General features: G+C 39.9%; 1 protein-coding gene and 1 pseudogene across 1 annotated transcript; both read right to left on the reverse strand.

Moving 5' to 3' along the window:
* Positions 1 to 168: 168 nt before the first annotated feature.
* LOC149230647 (LIMR family protein At5g01460 pseudogene) lies at positions 169 to 1,054 on the reverse strand (annotated as a pseudogene).
* A 283-nt stretch (positions 1,055 to 1,337) lies between these two features.
* LOC149230648 (uncharacterized) lies at positions 1,338 to 2,101 on the reverse strand. The gene has a single exon (XM_089381377.1). The coding sequence runs from the start codon at positions 1,998 to 2,000 to the stop codon at positions 1,338 to 1,340; it is 663 nt and encodes a 220-aa protein (XP_089237503.1). The 5' UTR covers positions 2,001 to 2,101.
* Positions 2,102 to 22,238: the final 20,137 nt, after the last annotated feature.

Genomic DNA, 22,238 nt, shown 5'->3' on the forward strand with positions numbered 1-22,238 from the left:
GTCTTGACACCTGAACGAAGCACTAAATTATTCACATTGGCCTTACGTTCACACTTCTGGTCTTCACTCTGCCCCTTTGCTCTCTTTCCGTCCAATTATACCTACACTGCATTCTGACATGCAGGTGTACCTAGAGAATAACATGCAACTTCCATCATACAGGATATCTCAAGAACTGCACATTTTAACTAGCGAGCTGTAGCCTTCCTCTTGGTTTTCGTTTTTTCCAGCCAAAACAATAAAGACTATTTGGAACACATTGTACTTGTAAAGGTATTTAATGCCACGCAAGGATTCAAGAGTGTGACCAAATATCTCCTGAGCAACAGTTGCTTGTGCATACACAGCAAAGGCTGTGGAACAAAATTGGATGACACTGATTGAACAGAGAAGAATAAGCCCCACATTGAAAAGGAAAGAATTCATCAATGTTCCACCCCACTTCATTGGATGAATTGTTATAAAAACAAGCCTTAAGCCAAGAACCATTGCCCCTGCTATCACAGCAAGGAGGAGGTAGAGGCAAAAGAAAGCAAATGCTACAGTTCCAAAAAGCCCCCAAACAGAATCTAGCTTGATGAAAACCTCATTAAGGAAGGGAGTGACAGGAGGATTGATCAACATGTATAACACAATGTGCGCAACCCAAGCCACCGAAACAATAAACCCAAATATTCCAAGTATCAATCTTGCTAAATAGCCAAGCACTGTTAAAGCCCATGATGCCTCTGCCTTTTCACCCTGAGGATACATTTCCTCCAAAGCCTTCACATCTTCTTCTAGAAAAAGAAGCTCCTTCTCAACTGCCTTTACATTTTCCGCCATTTTCTGCCTTTGCTACCGCTTCCCTAATTCAGTGGCCTCCTTGATATACTGTGCACGAGTAATGATAGCTTTTGGTCGACGAAGAAAGGAGAAGACAAGACCCAAAGGTAAACAAGTAATACCTACACCACCAAATATAGAAAAAAGTACTGATCCAACAATTGTAGCAAGAGCAACAACATATTCAGGAAAAGTTGTGCGCATGGTCCACGTAGTTTCTGATGATGCACCAGCTTTCTGTAGACAACATTGTATCTACCAAAATTGTGTCACCACCTGATGCTTCTCCCTTTACATCTGAACCAGTAGAGCCATGGTTGTCTGATCTGTGTTTCCGAACATTGCCAAACATTTCCTCGAGTATCCCAAAAAGTTCTTCATCATGTTTATCTTGGTGTTGAACACCACTCTGCTTTTTTGCAAGGTATCTTATTTTCATGGTCCTGAACTTGGTACAAAACTTCCATGGCGATACACATTTTCCTGTCTCTTCTTTCAATTTCTCGGCTACTTCATCCCAAAACCCTTTGTGAGTCTTGAAACGTGTTACATCTTTTGCCGAACTCACACCATGTAAACTGCAATTCACGCTCACTGATTGGCCTTGCAAAGGAACGACATGGCATCGAAAGCACCTGATCACGGAGTTGCTTCAGTATTGAGGTATAGCTCTCAAGCTGGATCTTTGTTAAATCATCTGACACCTTCAATGGAAGAACGTAGAAATTAACTTCACCAGGACTTGACCAATTAGTCGGAATCTCAAAAGATCTGCTCTGTGAGTTATTGAATATATGCTGCCCTTGAGGGCCAGCTTCATCTTTATTTGGTTGAGACGGGGTTTCATTCAGCACATCCAAATGATCATTGTATTGGAGCCGTGATGGAAAATACTGAACAAACCCATTCTTCCTGAAAGAAGATGAATTGAAATAAAGTGAAAGCGCTTTTCTCAAACACAAAACATTGTACCAAGAAAACTCCTGTTCACGCAACTTTGTGTGAATGAACACTGGATCAGCCAAAAACTCAGTTGAATCATCCTGTAAAGTGTCCCGCTCCTCTCTGTCAGACGCTATATTTGAACTTTGTGAATAGGCACCTATTCCAGTTGAAGGGGAATTCAGAAGAGATGGGTCTGGTATCCCCTGCTTTAGCATATCAACCGTTAGCATGAGTCTCCAGAGACTGATATCATGAAGGCCCTCTGTCACAAGCAACAGCACATGGCAGACTGAAGCAAGGAAAACGCCAAGCTAGAAAGTGCCCTGAATACCCATTAACTCATGAGCCAACTCAGCTGATAACTGCTCTTCACTTAAAACAGAAATCGAAGAAGATCCATCAGGCCTCATCATTTCCGCCAAAACAGATGCACTAAATACAGGCTGAGTGTCAAGGAGAATAAACCGCTCAACAGACATCCTCAGTTCAGTGCCAACACTACAATGCCTTGCCATCGCTCTAATTTCTTCTGACTGCACTGGTACTATTTTGAAAAGCCTGATTGATCGACCAAACCCGCAGAGTAAAATACAACTGCAAACACGTACCAGTACCAAGACACCTAACGACCTAATGATGAGGATAAGCGGTCGGATATGATAGACGAAGTGTATAGGCTGACAACTGTTGATGGATTTTGCTGGATATGACAGCTGTGAAATATTTTCTATGGATTCAAACAAATCCCCAATTTCGTAGCGCAGCCAGTGCAAAATATGAATTATGCGCTACGAAATCACCTAAAACATGTTGCGCTGCGAAACTGATAAAGGGATTTATGTGCTGCGAAACCACTTTAAAATGATTACAGGCGCTACGAAATAACCTAAAGAGCTTTGTGACACATAGTAACTTTTGAACAAAACTGACACATGGCTATGAGACGGGGATGAATGAGAATGACCGGTGATGAATGAGAATACCTAGTTGACTCAAGACTCTAAAAACAAAAATCAAACTTAGACTAGCACCGATTTTTTTTTTTTTTTTTACCATCAAACTAATGTGAGTGGCTTTGAAATTAGAATTCTTAAGTGATAACACCGCCCTCATGGGAATCCCCTTTGGATTTTGATTTCTTCCCTTTCCCTTTTGTTTCCTTTCCAGCCAAGGCACAATTCTCCTCATCATCATGCTTGGATGAGCTTCCATCTCTAGTGCTCTACCTTATCTCTTCTTGCACCAAGTCAAACCATGAACGCTCCCACTTTGGTAGATTCTCCCTCCCATTTACCGAATCTTGGTAGCTATGTCAGCTCATGGGAAAGCCTAGAAGTGCTAGGCTAGCCAGATCTTCTTCAACAACTATAATACCAATTCTCCCAAGCTCATCTTGACATTGTGTGAACCTTCTCAAGTACTGTGTTATTGTGTTTCCCTTCTCCATTTTGATCTTCTGAAGATTGTCCTTTAGTGCCAACTTCCTGTGGTCACTTCTGTTCTGAAGCAAGTCGATCAAGGCTTGCCACATTGCATACAGTGTATCCTTCCCATGGATATTCAAGACAATATGATCTCAAACTCCTTCTAATATGATCCTCCTCGCCTTTGCAACACATTTCTTACACTCTGTTAGATCTTGGGCATTTGTTGTTGGAGGCTTAGGAATATAATTTTCTATGAATTCCTTCAGCTCGTTGTCTTCCAACACTGCCTCCATCTTCTCCTGCCAAGCAATAAAATTTGAGCTACCCTTAAGGGAATACTCGAGTCTCAATCCATAGAACGACATCTTGTTGGCTATGAAGAATGATCCTGCAAATTTGATTTCACCTGCAAAGACAAACTCACATTCTTCTCTTCTAGATTGATTTATGTTCTAATACAATGTAGAAAATACTTGTAGATTTAAACTGCTTATGTAATTTTCTAAAACAAAAGACTTGAATCTACTATACTCATAAGTAGAAACAATTAAACAATCGATAAATCACGAAGCATACAAGAGAAATAATTCACTCAACACATTACACAATTATTTCTTGGGGGAAAGCCACAACTAAAAACCCCTGCTATATGTATATTGCATTAGTCAGAAAATATGAAAAGATTACAATGATTTTCTCAAGCCTGAGCAACCTCTGCAATATCTCTATCTATCTCACAGCTTCCTAGACAATCCTTGGCCAATACTTAACCAATTTTCTGCTTACCCAAGTCCCTATTCCTTTGTGTTGTTTCCTTAGGATTTATCCCCTATTAATTAGGGAAATTCCTCAATTGGAATTGCACAATCCTCATAAGCCCTCTTATGCCTACATGCACAACCTGTACAATTTGGATGATTATAGAACTAATAGTACATCACCCTTGAACTCCAATATCAACAGGATAACTCTCAGATCTGACATGCATGAGTTATTTATGAGTGAATCATCAGTTAACTAGTTGAACACATGAAGAAGCACCCCATTGTTAGACCTCCTACTAGTTCCTCCATCAGTTGGAACTAATTTAGCTGACTTTAACTCAGTTAAGCTGAATTAATTAATTACAACTCAAAATAAACTCAACCAGGGATCCTATAAAGTAGGAGACACTCAACATGACTCTAGTTAGACCCTCAACTCGAATTAATTGAGCCAACCAAGTCAAATTAACTTAGTTAACTCATGAAAATTGTCTTGTGATGTGGAATTACAATTTTTCTCCTAATTTAAGTCAAGGGAAAATTAAATCCGGTTCTTTCTTGTTGCATTTTCAACAAAGGTTGTTACCGATTTTGCATACACCATTACCATTCTTCCAAACAATGTTATGAACTTTTGCCCCTAAAATTGTACCCCTCTTGTTGATTTGAAAACTCCAACTGAGTTAGTTATTTGTTCTTGTCTCAGGTAAAACAACCATTCTAATGCATATTGAACAACTACCCCATTTTCATGAGAGAAAAATTAATGAAGAGAAGAATGAGATATCACTCCCACCTTCTACCTTAAATATTCAAAAGGTTCTTGAGCAAGAGGCTTGGTAAAAATTTCAGAAACTTGTTGAGATATATTGTAATTTCATAAGTTGATAAACTACCTATTCTCTAAGAAAATGATACTTGATGGGGATATGCTTGGTCTTTGAATGAAGAATAATATTCTTGGATATGTTGTTAGTGCTTATATTATCATACATTACCATCACGTCTTATAATGTTTATTTCATCCATAGAATGTTAGTGAAACTCAATAAAACTATTATTTACTCAGCTTCAGTAGTATAAAGTGAGATGGATGTTTGATTTTTTCTAAACCAGGGCACTAAGTTGTTTCCAAAAAAGAAAACATAACCACTTGTGTTTTTCCGATCATCTACCCTTCCAGGTCAACCTATGTGTATGCATTTAATGAAATATTTTGACCTTCTCGATACCATAGAATGTAGTCCATTATGGCTCTCAGATATATCTGGAAATTCTCTTAGAAGTTAAGACATGACTTTGTTTGGGGTATATTGCTTCCTTGAAACTACACTAACAACTTGCATAATGTTTGGCTGAGAGGTTGTTAGATACAAAATGCTACCAATTATTTATCTCTACATCGTTTTATTTACCTCTAGTGATTCATCATCCTTATTGAGCTTGCATCCAGTGACCATAGGGGCACTGGAAAGAGAGAACTCTCCCATTCCAAATTTATTTAGAATTTCCTTGAGGTACTTGATCTAGGAGATAAATATGCCTTTTTTTTATGAAGTAATATGCAATCCAAGAAATAATGAGATTTCTCCAAGCAAGGACATCTCAAATTCATTTTTCATATCTGCTGCAAATTTTTGGTTAAGTAGATATGCATCACTATCAAAAATGATATCATCAACGTAAAAATAATAATTAAAAGACTATTATTATCAGATTTGATATACAAATTATTGTTTGTTTCTCCTCTTTTGAATCCTTTCTATTGTATGTACTTGTCTAGTCTAGAATATCATGCCTTGAGTGCTTGTTTGAGTCCATACAAAGCATTTTCATCACACACCCTTCCTTAGGATTTTCTGATAGTTGAAAGCCTTTAGGTTGTTCTATGTATATCACTTCTTCAAATTCTCCATTCATGAAGGCTAACTTTACATCCATTTGATATAATTTGATGTGTATGTTACATGCAAATTCAAGAAACATTCTTATTGCTTCTAATTGTGCTACAGGTGCAAAAGTATCTTTAAAATATATTCTCTCAACTTGAGCATAGCCTTTGCATACCAATCTAGCAATATTTCCTACAACTCATCCATTCTCATTCAATTTGTTCCTAAATACCTATTTAGTGCCAATAAGTTTTTTATTTGTTGGCCTTATAATTAATTCCCAAGTTTGATTTTTCTCAATTTGATCCACTTCATCATTCATGGCTTTTATCCAATGGTCATCTTAGCTTTCTTAAGAAAATTATTTTGGTTCAATCATTACAACATAACAATATGTGCTTGACTAAAGGTATTGATTAATTTAATTCTTGTTTCAACACCTACTTCCTTATCACCAACAATCTAGTTTGTGGGATTATGCTTTTGTACATACCTAATTAAGAGAGTTTTTGGGTGTGAGCATTCTGCCTATTCTTCTTCCTCTTCTCCTATTTCTTCAAATTGTTCAGCTTCATATTCACTACTAGTCTGATTAGGTGGACTAACAATAATTATTGTTCACTTTTGAGAGGTCACTCCTCATCCACCTTAACATCAATTTGATCAGCTATCTTACACAACCTTTTATTAGAGCATCTGTATCCCTTGCTTTTAGTAGAACATCTTAGAAATATTCCTTCATCAACCTTTGCATCAAACTTACCCAAATTATCATCATTTTTTTTATATAGCATTTGATGCTAAGGACTCTGAAGTATTTTATTGTGGCTATTTTTTTCATACCATAGAAAATATGGAGTCTTATCACTATTTGTTCTAAAGTGAGCTTTATTTAAACTATGGATTGTTGTATGCACAACTTTAATCCAAATTTTTTTTGGTAGTTCTCTTTTGTCTATCATAGCTCTTACCAATTGTTGCATTGATCTATTTTGTCTTTTAGCTACAACATTTTATTGTGGTGTGTTAGCAATGGTCAACCATATTTTTATGCCATGTCCTTCAAAAAAATTGTTAAACTCATTTGAAATGAATTATCCACCCCTTCCTAACCTTACACACTTTAGTTTGCAACCAATTTGGTTCTCAACCATGGTTTTGAAAATGTTGAAATTTCAAAATGCTTCAGAATTCTCCTTCAAAAATGCAACCCAAGTAAGTTTGGTCTATTTATAAATAATCAACATGAGTTATATCTCACCACTTAGATTCTTGGTTCTTGAGGTTCTACACAAGTGTATATGAGCTAACTGAAGCAGCCTGGTGGATGAATTTTTCCTGGTTTTGAAAGATATTCATATTTTCTTACCAATTTGACATGATTTACAAATTGTTTTGCTAGGCTTGGATATTTTTGGAAAATCCATCAAAAATCCCTTTTTGTTGAGTTTCATGATATGATTAAAATTCAAATTTCCTAGTCTTGTATGCCACAACTAGCTAACCACCAAGCTTCCCCAAATAAAAATTATCATTTTATTCTTTGAGTATGCATTATTTGATGTTCTTACTCTTGTTGCTATTACCTTTCATGTTTTTTCTAACTTTATTTCATAGTCTTTGGAACGAAGGGTAACATCATACCCTTGGTCACACATTTGGCTTACACTTAATATATTGTGATTCATCCCTTCTACAAAAATATTTTTTATTCTTTACCTCTTCCAATATCCAAGCTTACTCTTCCTTTTGTCTTGATGTTTCTTGAGACATTATAGCAAAAATGAGACTTCCTATCTTTATACATTCAATGACAACAATTTTCTTCTATTTCCAGTCATGTGCTTAGAGCAACCACTATCTACATATCAGTGGCTCCCTTGGTTTTGGGCATAGAACATGGTGCACATTCTTCCTTTCTTTTATCATTTTTCTTTCTTCTGGTCTTGGATTCTTCTTGAGTTTGTTTAATCTGTTACGCAACTAACTCACAAAATAGAAGAAAAGATAGATCAATTCCTTCAAAATTAGCCTTTTCGAGGAGGCAACCTCATTTACATTACACAAATGAACAATTCTTGTATGATACAAATGACAAAACCTCCTTTCTATATATAGGATACTAAGGGGTCACAATATAATCAAATCCGACATAACAATAATAGTATAAGGGCACAACAATAACAATAGTGGGCTTCTATGGGGCATAATAATAAGAATATGGGGACAATAGGGGCACAACAATAACAATAAGGGCTACAATATCAATAGTAATGGGGGAGTCACTAGTATTATAGGGACCTAACATGCCCTTCTCCTTCAAAAAAGTGTTGTCCTCAACGCTTGAGTAGTTTTGTATGCTTCTGTATAAAATTCTCACCCTCTCATGCATAATCTTCAATGGGTAAGTTCTTCCACTTGATGAGATACTATGAAATTCATCGATTTCATAGTTGTCAAGTTCTTGTTTCTATGACTACTTCAGGTTCCAATATGATTTTTCCTTCCTCGTCAAGTTTTGGCAGTATTGTTTGAACTAGAAATTTGTCACCTATAACCTTCTTTAAGCATGAAACATGGAAAACTGGGTGCACTCGGGAAGCTGCAGGAAGCTCCAATTTGTATGCCATAGTACCAATCTTTTGCAACACCTTGTATGGACCATAATACTTTGGTAATAATTTATTATCCTTCTTAGCTTCCATGCCTATCTTCAAATCTTCCATGTTGCCTTTAAGTTTTTCTTATATACCATCCATCTTAGCTTCCACGCCTTTCTTTAAACCATCCATCTTAGCTTCCACCCCATCCATCTTAGCTTCCATGCCTTTCTTTAAACTATCCATCTTAGCTTCTATTACTTTTTGTGAGAGTGAATTTTGTTGAACTTGATCTAGTAATTTTGATATATCATGTTGTATTTCTTCCTCTTCTTCATGAGTCATGCTAGATATTTCAGGCTGCTTACTAGGTTTTTCCATTTTCTTTCTTCAGGGCATCAATTAATGATAATAATGCTTCACTATGCCCTTTGAATTCCTTCAAACTATTTTTTCAAACCAAACTTATGCAAAATTTTAAAAAAACTACACACCTTTTTTCACTTTGTAGGATCTCGATATTGAATCTATTGTATCTCTGTAATTTTGGATCTCCAAGATCTTCACTTGTATCCTCCGGTAGCCCACTGAGTTGTCTTTCCAACCCCTCAAGTCTGATCAAGATTGGATTCTCCAAGGAAGAGTTATGCCAAATCTCCCACGATGACTTGATTATAGACTGGTTCAGTAGAGCGAACTTGTACGAAGTTCCACGTGTCATTGTTTCGACCTTAGGACCTGAAATCAATACACAGAAAAATACAGGCCATTCTATTTCTTTAAATTCTTATTTAATTTCAATATGATTCTCAGAAATAACATTATGACGATTTTCCTCAAGTACCATGTTTGATATATAATTTGGGATCCTGCAAAAACCCTAAATTCCTTGGATCATATCTCCGAGAATATAGCGAGACAAGATTTGAAATTATGACCCGTGGTTCAGAGAGATTTCGGCTCAAATGGGTTTTTGTTTTAGCTTCTGAAACATGGCAGAAACAAAGTTATAGCGAAAATTCCACGATGACCTGTTTGGAGCAGCGAAACCATAGAATCCAAAACTCTTATACCAAATGTTATGCAACCAGCTCAGAAAATAGAAGAAAAGATAGATCAACACCTTCAAAATCAGTCTCTTCAAGGGGAAAACCTCCTTTAAATTACATAAATGAACAATTCTTGGATGATACAAATGACAAAACCTCCTTTCTATATATAGGAGACTAAGGGGTCACAATATAACCAAAGCTGACATAACAATAATAATTTAAGGGCACAATAATAACAGTAGTAGGCTTCTATGGGGCACAATAATAACAATATGGGGACAATAGGGGCACAAAAATAACAATAAGGGCTATAATGACAATAGTAATATGGGAATCACTAGTATTATAGGGACATAACATAATCTAAGAAGCTTTTTTTATTTTTTTGGTATTTGAGGGTGTGATCCACTTACTCTTTCATGGTTTTCTCTCGGAGAGAAATGAGGTCTTATTTGATGATTCACTTGAGCCCATGACTTTTTGGACTTATGCAATAACTTTCCTTTTTGTGTTGTTGGTTCCTTTCATTTCCTTTGACTACATTGTTGGCTAATCCTTTGTTTGCTTCAGAGTATTTGATTGGTCCTTTATCTTTATTTTTCTTTATGCTTAATTATCCTTCATACCCTAGACCAGTTTTGAGGAGAGGATATCTCTGAATACTCAGAATCTTATCTAGATTATTGGATCCTTTAATAAATTTTAAATTCTATTTTAGCTAACCCTTGACTTTTGTTGGCTCATGAGAGTCATCAGGGGGAAGACCCTGGGTTTGGGCATAGGAGGCCAACAATGGTCCGTTGTAGTCTAGGACAACGCCGACATTTTTACCTTACCCCAAAGGGCAAGGAGTCTCACCTGAGGCACGCCACGACCAAAAGGGAGAAGGGTTCAACATGGATTTGCGAAAGTCTTAACCGGGTTGCATTTGATCACATATATGGACACATTATATATAACACAGAGATAATAACATACTCATGATATCATACAGACTACTGATTACATGCAATTGATAAGACATTCATAAAAAATTTAAAGATTCATCATACACAGGGCCCAGATACATAACAAGCCGCAACCGATCTTAGCAGGTCTTTATATTAATCTTAACAATCAAACATTACAATATAACTCAGCTTCTGCCACAAACAACTACATGAAATACCCAGCTCAGTTCCACGAGTTATGTTCAGCTTCGCGGACCATGTCTTCCCGGCTCCGGCAACCTTCCCTCCATCTGCCGCAACTGGGAATCCTTCCACCTCCTCTCACGTCTCTGCTACTCCTCCTCTCAACCTCGCCAAATCTAACCTTGATCCTTTCCTAGTCTTCACCTTTTATATCCTTCTCTATTACTTGGACTACCAATTCTTCCCCTCGGCTGCTTCTATACCTTCTCTCCCCCTCAGCTGCCTTTGCCTTCCATTGCCACCTTTCCAAAACTCTTGCGCAACTACTTGTTCTGCCAACCAACCATTTCTGCCACCCATTTCCTTTTCGTCCCTTGGTCCAGCCAAAATTGGTCAAAACCTTTTCAAAATTTAAACAAAGGCCCCAACAGGCCCCAACCATAATTCCTTGACATGTCCCCGAGTCAAGTCATTTCATCCTCTGTCGGTCCTGCTGATCCTATGGGTGGTGGCTGTGATATTTCCTACACTGGTTATGCTGTATGCTGTGTAGGTGCTTCTTCTGATTTGATCATTGCTTGCAGAGTGGAATCTACTTCTATTGTACCTTCTCGCTCCTGAGGTTCCCCCATTCAAAATGAAGGCTCCAACTCCGGGACAGAGGTCGTGGTCTGCTGCCTAAACATTTTATAATTTTGAACGGCAGTGTCCAACCGAGTGAGAATTGCATCAGTGGCCTGAGTAAATACATCGGCTGAGTGCAACATAAGTTCAATTGGTCGCTGGCTTTCGAGGTCGCTCCATTGTTGCCTGTCAAAGTCACACATCTCCTTCAGAAGTAACACCTGCATTCAGACCGGTGGCTGTAGATCCCTGATTATCTTTTTCATCCTCGTGGCCTCCTCCTCGATACTATCAACTTGAGCCTTAAGGGTGTCCAATGGTTCATTGATTTGCTGCAGTTGGGCGGGGTCTGTGTAGTCTTTCGTTATGGTAAACATAGTATGTATTTTCTCTCTGAGGGGGTAGACCAAGTGGTTCTTCAATGCCAGGCTGCCAGACTAGTCATGGACCTTGTTCATCAAGGCATATCCATCGGCGAGGGCATCAGCTAAAGCTTTCTTCTTTGCTTCCAATTCCCTGACCTTTCCCTCGACCATCCTTGCGTAAATTGCCACTAGATTTGGTAGTGCAGATCTCACCATCTCCAATTTCCTCTTCATCTCGGCATTGCTAGTTGCCAGGCGTGAGTATGCCGCCTAGATGTGGTCACAGCGGCTGACCAACTATTGGGTACGGGATCCCCCAAGGGCAGTTTTGGGGCTAAAAGCCCATATTTTGCTCAAAATTTGTAATCCAAGTGTAAATACTCTGCATTTTGTGGTCACAAAGCGCGTAGATGTTAAGGAGTCATAGGGTTGTCCACCCTTATTTTGGAAATATAATGTTGGCTGTAAAAGATCTACCCATGGTCCACGGACCATGGGATTGTATAAATAGAGCTAAGCTCTATGTAGTTAGAAGAATAAGGAAAGAAATGAATATATGATGTATGAGAGATAGCTATGAAGTAGAAGTCTAAGTTCAGGTTGTAGCGTAGGTAGAGGCTCTGCAGCTGAGTGCGCAAAGGCATAGAAGTCAGCAACTGAGTGTGCAAACCCCTGCAGTTGAGTGTGCAAGGTGGGTCTGTTATAGACATTTTTGTGCCTTACAACTCCAAGCATGAAATTTCCATAAACCAAGGGCTCCTAAGTCCCTAAAAGTGTTGTTCTAACCACTAAAGGAACAAGGTCAACAAATTACAGCTTCTCCCAGAAGTTCTCCACCAGAAACTGCTCAGAATAAGTCAAAACAGGATCATTTCAGCTGCTCCACTGGCTAGGTGCATTGAATTGCACCTAAATACACTGGCTAGGTGCGTTGCAACGCACCTAAATGCACTATGAGGGTGAGTTGGGTGAGAAATGACAAATGGCAGTGTCATTCCGCGAGGTGGAGAGACAATGGAAGCTTCTAGAATCTTCTCCTATGACACTTGCCTCACTGAATTTGACCAAGGATGAGTAAGAGACCTTCAGTCTCCAAGTGGAAGCAAGAACTGACAGAGAGAAGACACTAATCAAATCACAAGCTGACTCATCCTCCTTACACATATCTATATATGGATCCCTCATCCCAGAGATCCAGAGGCTGGAATTTTGCACATTGTAAGGAATTGCTGTTGGTTTTGAGACAAACATCAGAGTATTGGGTGATCTATGCTTTGTTGGAGATGAAGAGGGGCTTCTTTGCTGGGAGGTTGATGCTGGGTCAGGAACCATCGGTTGTAACTCCTCCTGGATCTATTCTTGTTTATCAATAAAAACTATTTGAGTTTTTCCTCCATGCTTTTGTATCATTGATGCTTGTTACATTTGTATGGTTAACTTAAATCTGATCCTAAGTTGTTTATGAATATAGATCCATGTCTTTGTATAGTGTTCCTCTTCTGTGATCTTACAGGTACTTGGTGAAGCTGGGCAAGTAAGGGAGCAGGTAGCTGGAGGCTGTCAAAGAAGAGAGAGATTGGATCAAAGGATTAGCGCAAGACACAGGTTGGTTCTTTCTATTCCTCTCTATCTATAGTTCATAAAGGAAATACAAAAGTAGTTTTTCTTTGTTTGTTTCTAAGGCAGCTGTCACACCTTAGTGGGATAGAGCAGTTCTAAATAGACACTTTTCCCGGTAACAAAATGGCGACTCCGTTGGGGACATAATTAGTTTGTTTGTGTATCATTCTTTGTTGTTTGTTTCATAAACTTATAAATAGCATTCGAACTGCATTTGCCATAACAAATGCAAAGTAGATATCTGCTGCTTCAATCCATTCACTGGATCTGTTTATGATTTGAACAGCTGATTCACAAACTATCTGATTGCCCTGGTGATAGCTCTTAGACCCTCTTTAGATCTACCCCTGATTGTGCATTACTGATTGCTTTTACTCGGCCAAAAACCAAAGACTGAACTGCAAACTGTGACCCAGAACCCGGACAGATTCTCGTTTCTGGCCCAGCGTAGGTACTGTTAAGAGATCCTGAATTTCAGCGCACTTCCCAAAAGGGCAACCTGCGCTGCAATGCAATTTCTCTGTGTTACAGGTGCGTTGATTAGACTAGCCCTGTGCAGCTGAGGTTCTTGTGCTTCATTCTCTCCAGTTCTATCTCTGAATTTTGCTGCTTGTGATCAGTATATGTCTGTTTAAAACCCCTTTTCCTTGCTGTTATTCCGCCTCCTTTGTACAAAAGAACTGTAGATGTTTTTGTGTGTTTGTTGAGTCGTTTACAGTTTTCCATTGCAAAAGTAGAATAGTCGTACTGTCGTCCTTTGATTTAGATCTATCGCGAGTGTCCATTTCGATCATAGGAGAAAGTTTGATTGCTGTTGATGGTCGATTATACTTTTACTATCGCCTTTGGTCTGAATTTGTGATTTTCTAGTGTCAAAACAAGTATTCATTTCAAAATCGTAAAGTGTCGTAATCGTCTCTATCTTTTGATTTCGAAAAGAAGCTTGTTTGTGTTTGTCTCTTGAAAGCAAATTCAGATTTGTACATCAACTTTCTTTTTAGCATCAATACTAAGAAAGTCGAAAACAAATACATGCATGTGCATTTGCATTTAGACAGTCTGTTTGGCTTGATTTAGGAAAGTGCATTTATAGTGTGCTCTTTGCTCTTTGTGAAAAGATTGTGTCTTTCTTTTCCTCTAGTAGCTAGGATTTTCATTGCACAAAAGAGATAAAAGTTTGTTTATCATCTTTAGATTTCATTTTAGGAATTACATCTACATCTCGTGGTGAACCCAAAAGGCAAACTTCATAAGCAAGATCAACTTAAAATAAATTCAATGAATCTAACAACGCTTTGGAACTTAACGCACAACATTTAGAGGTCTAGGCTAGAGACGTATTCCGGCGTCGTAAAGCCTGGTAACTGTTGTCCTCACTGATGGTTGGGTGATTCCTCCACTTTGAGACGATAAGTGCCAGTACGGACTTGTGCTCCCACGTACCGTCGAGTATATTTTGGGAGACCCCTATAGGCTTAAATCCTTTATCCTTAGGAAGTCGTGTCTGCCGCCCTATCGATCACAATGCACTGAACACAGCATTCGGGAAGATTGACTGCCGTACCGTAAAAAGTATTCTGCAGTTTTGCGATTGGTTTGGTACTCCCTCTACCTAGACCTCCAGAGCAGTCCCTTTCGTTCCTTTTCAGACTCCTTAACGGAAAAGGTCCATCTGAGCACTTGTCACTTCAGGCTCATTAAAAATCGAAGGAGACTAGAGTCATCTTTTGTTTTTTCTCGACTCTTAAAAACTGAAAAAACAAGTTGTGTCAAAGCGTATAAAATTTATTTTAAACGGAATATTCATTACCCTTTCCTACGTTGATCTTGGGTTGAGAAAATGGAGTCTACCAAACAAGGAATTCCCCTTGGAGGAAATCCTAGTCCCTTCTCCTCTTGGGGAGATGTTGGTGTGCCCCATATGGCCACATTGTCGCTTCCATGGCTGAAAATTGGTTTGCCTGTATGGCTCTTCTCAACCTCTGTCGTTCAGAACACCGCTATTCCTGAACAATCGAATCAGCAATTAGACGAGTCCAGAGTTGCCCACCAGCCTTCTACTTCCTCTAATTCTTCCTCTCCTCCTTCCTCTTCGCTTGATGGGGCTGGTAAAGCCAAAAGTCAAGTTCCTAAGGAGAAGAAGGAAAAGAAGAAGAAAGAGAAGAAGAAGAAGGAGCCAAAGGCGAATGGGGGAAAACGAGTGTCGTCTAACGAAAATCCACACACTGCACCAACCAGGCCTAAATCGCCATGTGTCATTTGCAAAGGATACCACTTTCACAGAGATTGTCCTTGCATCCCTCGGATATTAAGGGACTGGTCTCCTCGTTTGCACAACCCGGTGTCGTCAACCTCTGATGATCATGTTGAAAGCACACCATCAACTAGTGAAAGTGAAGCCCTAGGACAAAAAGGGAAATGTAGATTTCCTTGTAAACTGTGCGAAGGCGATCATGCCGTCCACCATTGTCCCTTCTTAGACGAAGCTAAAAGAGTTTTGGATGATCGTCCGGTTTCACCGTTACGACTTCCTCCTGGATATAAAAAATTCTTGCCGAGTCCGTCACTAGTTGAAAATCCGGCTGGCCCGCTCAGGTGGTCGACTGAAGCACCTATCATTGAAGATAAACCATCTGGATCCATACCAGACGAAAGTCAAAAGGTCGAGGTGGCAGTTGACCCGGTCTTGTCTTCAGAGGTTTCACCTTCAGATGATACAGTCACTGAAGAGAACAAGGATGACACCGTCCAAATTCTCTTCATAAACACAGACTCCGATGAACAAGGGGGCAATTTACCCGTTCCTTTACCGTAGGAAGGAAGTTCGTCAGAGCCGTACCCGGCCGTCTATTCGATCCCACCTCCAAGCAACCTGGTTGTCTCCTTCGACTGGAATCAACTAGGCAGACCCCGTTTACCAGCAAGCATACCATTCCGAATTATCGTTCAAATATATAGAATGGTTATGGCTAGTACCATCATAGATGAGGGGGCTTTTGTGAGTATCCTTTCCTCAACTGCTTGGAAAGCGCTTGGTTCACCATCGCTTTTGCCTGAGATGAGAAATCTGACAGGCTTTGATAAAGGAACCAGTCGACCGTTAGGGATCCTTCCCAATGTGCCCATAACATTGAGAAGGAAAACAGTTCACATGAACGTAATGGTAGTTCAAGGACCCCTGGATTACAATCTACTCCTTGGACGAGACTATATTTATTGCATGGGAGCCATTGTCTCCTCACTCTTTAGAGTAATGTGTTTTCCGCACGAAGGAAGAGTGGTCAAGCTTGTGGACCAGCTTTCATTTCCTGGATCATATAGAGAAAATAGTCATATACCATCCCTGAATGGTCTTTTCACGCAATAAATGTCTCAATATCCAGTCCGTCCTTCCGATGAGCGCGAGTAATTCGGAGGGATATGACTGAAACCCAAGGGGCATGCATACTGGTCTGCTTCGGCAGGGAAAATTCGGGTATAAGGTAGGTTTTCGCGAGAGAGTATGACCTTCATACTCCCGTCTGTGAGTGGAAGAGGGAGTTGGACTGGAACAAGATCCTCTTGTCAAAGTTATGTCAGGGATGGTCACACTATACCATCCGCTCACCTTTGTTTATTTCAGTAGACATTGCCAAAGAAGTGTTTTGTTTGTGCCGTGAATAGAACAATCTTTGGGTAACCTGTAAGAGGTATACCCTTCCTGATAAAACAAATGTTTTGTCAGCTCGAATAGAGGGTGACCTTGAAACTCTGTTTTATACCTGGGGGCATGCAAACCTTTTGGAGTGCAAACAAAGAGCGATCATTTATCTGTTTTTTGGATTGGTTGTTTCCTAACTTGCATAAAGAAAGGATGTGGGGCAAAACTCTAAAAGTTGTCGTTTTTATATGAGACATTCTTATCATACGACTGGATTAATCGAGCAGTTTTAGCACATAGTTCAAGCTCGTTAAAAAATAAACATAAGACATGAGCAAATGTTTCCACCCGTGTTTAAGCTCGTTAAAAAATGAACTATCCCCCGGTAAATAACCACCGTGAATGTAGTACTTCAGCCATTAAAGCCTTGGTCGTGTTTGCACCGTCACCTCCATTTTTTCATTGGCCGATCATTCACCTCCACTTGATTGTTTACCCATTTTGAGGAACAACTGTGAAGAGTGATTTCACTAGCCATCCTTGTGACACTGCCGTGATTGGAAAATTCCAAACCTTACCTGGAATCAGCTGCTACCCATTTTACCACTCATTCCTCAAAAGACGAGTCTTCTTTAAGCTCTTTTCAACTGACTCGTAAAAAATGAAAAGATTGTCGAGTCCTTGGCCTTCTAGCTCGTTAAAGGGACAGGAAGTGTTATCCCTCATCTAGATTTTAATCTTTTTGGACCTGAGGGATTATTGCACAAAAAGATCGAGCGCTTGTTTTGTTCGGCTCGTTAAAACTATCGAAAATTCATCCCTTCTATATTGTTTTATACTTTTTCGGACTTAAGGGATTAGATGACGAAAAAGGAATTTTGGAGTTACCTTTACGTACCTTTTCAGACTCTCTAAAATTGAAAAGGACCGAGTTATCTTTGTCGTTAAACTCGTTAAAAAGATTAATAGCGACAAACTTGTCTTTAGACGAGAACGAGTTTCACTATCGCTAGGCTCGTTAAAACATAGCGATGGGTTTGCCCGAAGGGAAAATTATAGAACAAGCATATGTTATCCTCCTCAAGCTTGAAATAAAGAGGTACTGGTCAGCAATGACTGGGGAAAAATTGGGAAGAAAACTCAAAGAATGTTTATTGGTAGCAAGTCGCTCTTGAACATGACACTTCCACTCCGTGCCCGAGTCGGGTTGGGTTGTTTCATTCACCGGTCACATCACCATGGTCACACCATACCATCCACATTTTGGGTTAATGCTACCAATCCATCACATCAGTGTCGCCAACATGTTCAAGAGAAGTCATCCAGAGAAGCCACCTGTGTCCCACCCACTACCATACATTATACTCCATTTTTTCATGACCGCCACCCTGAACCGTATATCATCAGATCGTTTTCACCTCCATCAAAATCATTTGCTCCGTTCCGTGTCATTGATGTGGGATTCATTAAGGCCCTCCTGTGACGGATCACTTCTTGTCGATATCAGCTCATTATCCAAGAATTTGGTCTAGGAACACCCCATTCAGTACTTTGAAGCTTGCATGCCTCAATGGCAAGTTTCTCACTTCCGGCGATAGGTTTACATCAATGAACTTCGACCGAAATATTTTGCGTGGTGTTCGATGCCAAGTCCTTTATTCACACCACGTGAATTGTACTGCAGTACCTTGAGGATCATTATCATTATCGGTGATTCCTCTCGCGCTTGTTAACAGTTTACATCATTGACTGGTAATCAAGCGATGTCTTTCCATGTTCGACTTCAGAACATTTCTCACATGGATCGACTTGTACTTCGAGTGAAGATCGGACGAGATTGAAGATCCCGGATCTAGTTTCATCCATCCGGGCTGCGATATATATTCAGGGAAATAAAGACATTAAATGTACAACATTGCAGCACAGGTAATCATCCTACCAAAAGGATGGTGGCTCTATCAGAATCATCAGTCTACAATCAGAAGATTGTCTGTCCTATGTACATGAAAATGAATTTATAAAGCTGAGCATGGGAATGCCCACCTCAGCTAGATCATGAAAAATAGTATGAAGATAATGTATTGTATTGTATCTTATTACAGGTCTCCTCCCAGCATTGAAAGAACTTCGGATCCTCATAATAAAGCATTTCACCTGACACCAAAAGGTTAACGGCCTCATACTTTAGGAGGCAACTGTTATAGACATTTTTGTGCCTTACAACTCCAAGCATGAAATGCCCATAAACCAAGGGTTCCTAAGTCCCTAAAAGTGTTTTTCTAACCCCTAAAGGAACAAGGTCAACAAATTACAGCTTCTCCCAGAAGTTCTCCACCAGAAACTGCTCAGAATAAGTCAAAACAGGATCATTTCAGCTGCTCCACTGGCTAGGTGCGTTGCATTGCACCTAAATACACTGGCTAGGTGCGTTGCAATGCACCTAAATGCACTATGAGGGTGCGTTGGGAGAGAAATGACAAATGGCAGTGTCATTCCACGAGGTGGAGAGACAATGGAAGCTTCCAGAATCTTCTCCTATGACACTTGCCTCACTGAATTCGACCAAGGATGAGTAAGAGACCTTCAGTCTCCAAGTGGAAGCAAGAACTGACAGAGAGAAGACACTAATAAAATCACAAGCTGACTCATCCTCCTTACACATATCTATATATGGATCCCTCATCCCAGAGATCCAGAGGTTGGAATTTTGCACATTGTAAGGAATTGCTGTTGGTTTTGAGACAAACATCAGAGTATTGGGTGATCTATGCTTTTTTGGAGGTGAAGAGGGGCTTCTTTGCTGGGAGGTTGATGCTGGGTCAGAAACCATCGGTTGTAACTCCTCCTGGATCTATTCTTGTTTATCAATAAAAACTATTTGAGTTTTTCCTCCATGCTTTTGTATCATTGATGCTTGTTACATTTGTATGGTTAACTTAAATCTGATCCTAAGTTGTTTATGAATATAGATCCATGTCTTTGTATAGTGTTCCTCTTCTATGATCTTACAGGTACTTGGTGAAGCTGGGCAAGTAAGGGAGCAGGTAGCTAGAGGCTGTCAAAGAAGAGAGAGATTGGATCAAAGGATTAGCGCAAGACACAGGTTGGTTCTTTCTATTCCTCTCTATCTATAGTTCATAAAGGAAATACAAAAGTAGTTTTTCTCTGTTTGTTTCTAAGGCAGCTGTCACGCCTTAGTGGGATAGAGCAGTTCTAAATAGACACTTTTCCCGGTAACAGGGTCGAGTCCGTAATTATCCAAAATTATCAATAAAGAGAAGTATTATACAATATATGTGTCTTTCTTTCTTGTTTATGCATCTTGTTATGTTGGGTATGAATTTCACTTATGATGCTTATATGATGCATGATTGTATGTAAATGTGTTGGTTAAGTGAACGCAAGTAAGAAAATCTTTTTACGCAAAGCTAACTAAGATTGGTTAATAAGGTAAGTAAGACACTTAGCCTAGTTTGGGAGAGATTGCAATTCACTACCCTAGCAGTGCGAAAGTCCCTGAGCCGCAGGTTAGGGCTGCGTGAAAGCCAATTGTACCCTTTCGCGAAGGTATTGAAGGGTGGAACAGAGGGCTAAGCAACGTGCACGAAATCAGGTATAGCCGGAATAAACCGACATCACAACCATCTCAAGGGTGCGGAAACTTGGTTCCAACATCCCCCCCATACCTCTTCGAATGAGACTTCAGGCCGCGCTCCATGAGTTGATGTTAAAAGGGCCAGTAGTGTAGGGATTTGTTTGGCTAACTAACGTTGAACCTGGGTCAGGCCCCCTCAAGCCAACAAATGGTTTTGTTGCCAAGACGAAAATCTGCATAAGAGATGTGCGATGTCGTATCGCTGGAATCCAACTAAGAAATAAATTGAAATCTGGTTGGACAGAAGGATTCACAAGTTCACGGCACAAGAAAACAAAAACCCACGACTATCAAAAGAATAGTGGTTGAACAGGTACCTGTATATAGATATCCATGAAATATTTTTGGCCTCCTTTCCTACTGAGCTATATGAGTGGATTGCGAAGCTAGCAGATAGCCAAGGAAGGTGGAAACTTAACAGTCCTATTGTGTGGACCTCGGAGCTAGTGTGGAGGTTGGAAGCATCAGATGATAAGATCGCCTGTGTTGTCGATCATTGGCTCGATCGTGTCATATGGGGATTTGTTACTGAATTTGCGGTCGACACCTCTGTCAGCTACAACAAGGTGGAGCGACACTTTTTCAAAGGACCACGAGGTAAGTACGTAAAATCTCTGAATACTTGGATTAAAATGTTGCTATGAGAAAAATGGGTTATTTAGTTACCTTGATGTTTGGGACTATGTGAAGCAGAAAAAGTTACAGAAATGAAGCAAATAAGGGTCCAGAGTATATCCCCTTGATTTCACCTCCGCGAAGAGACGAATAAGGAATAACGAAGGTCTTTATGTGAAGCGTTATTCAATTAATAAGACAAGGATTCTCGCGAATACCACCTCCACCCACACCACGTCCAACTTCATTGCCATTACCTCCAAATTCACCTGTACCATCGCCACCTCCACCCCGATTCAGTATGGAGAATACAGTGAAGTTGCCTTTGCTCAAAGGCTTGGGAAATGATGACCCGGACCAATTCTGGTTCATCGTGAGGGCTGTAAGGGAAGCTCAAGGTGTTACAGATGACCATATAAAGAAGGCGACACTGGTTAGTGTTCTGCAAGATCGCGCGCTAACCTGGTATATTAAGTACTCTAACGATAACTCAAATGTTGGAGTAGTAGACATCCAGACATCACTAAATAAGGAATTTAGCAGGCCTAAATCTGAGGCACAGTCGATCGTGGGATTCAAAGAGATCACCATGTGACCAGGTGAGACACCTTTCAAATTAGATCAAATATTGAAGTGTCAAATCCGTGAGGCCAATATGAATTTGACAGATGGACAGCATCACGAGCGGTTTGTGGCTTCGCTACTACCCCAATTAAGGAGTGCGTTGATGCAACAAAAGATAAGAACTCAGGCAGAGGCCTTGGAGATTGCCATGAGACTACATGAGACTTTGATGTAAGATCCTAATCTAGGAGTCCAGTAGATCCATGCGCAGCTGAAAAATCTATGCCTTGAGATGCAAAGTCTGAAGCAAGATAGGATGGTTCGGCCAGAGGTACGCGAGGAAGTATGGTGCTTGAAATGCAAGAGTCAGGGTCATGACAAAGACCATTGCCCGGTCTTTACAAATTACATTGCATGAGGAGGATCGATGCCTTTAAGGCCAGAAGCTCAAGCAGGACCTAGCGCGGTGCCTGCTTTATGGTGTGCTATTTGTGATGTAGCTAAAAAAATGCCACAG

The sequence above is a fragment of the Pinus tabuliformis genome, chromosome J (genome assembly GCF_031772625.1).
Source record: "Pinus tabuliformis cultivar Carrire ecotype Pingquan chromosome J, CPIR1, whole genome shotgun sequence".
Taxonomy (NCBI): Eukaryota; Viridiplantae; Streptophyta; class Pinopsida; order Pinales; family Pinaceae; genus Pinus; species Pinus tabuliformis.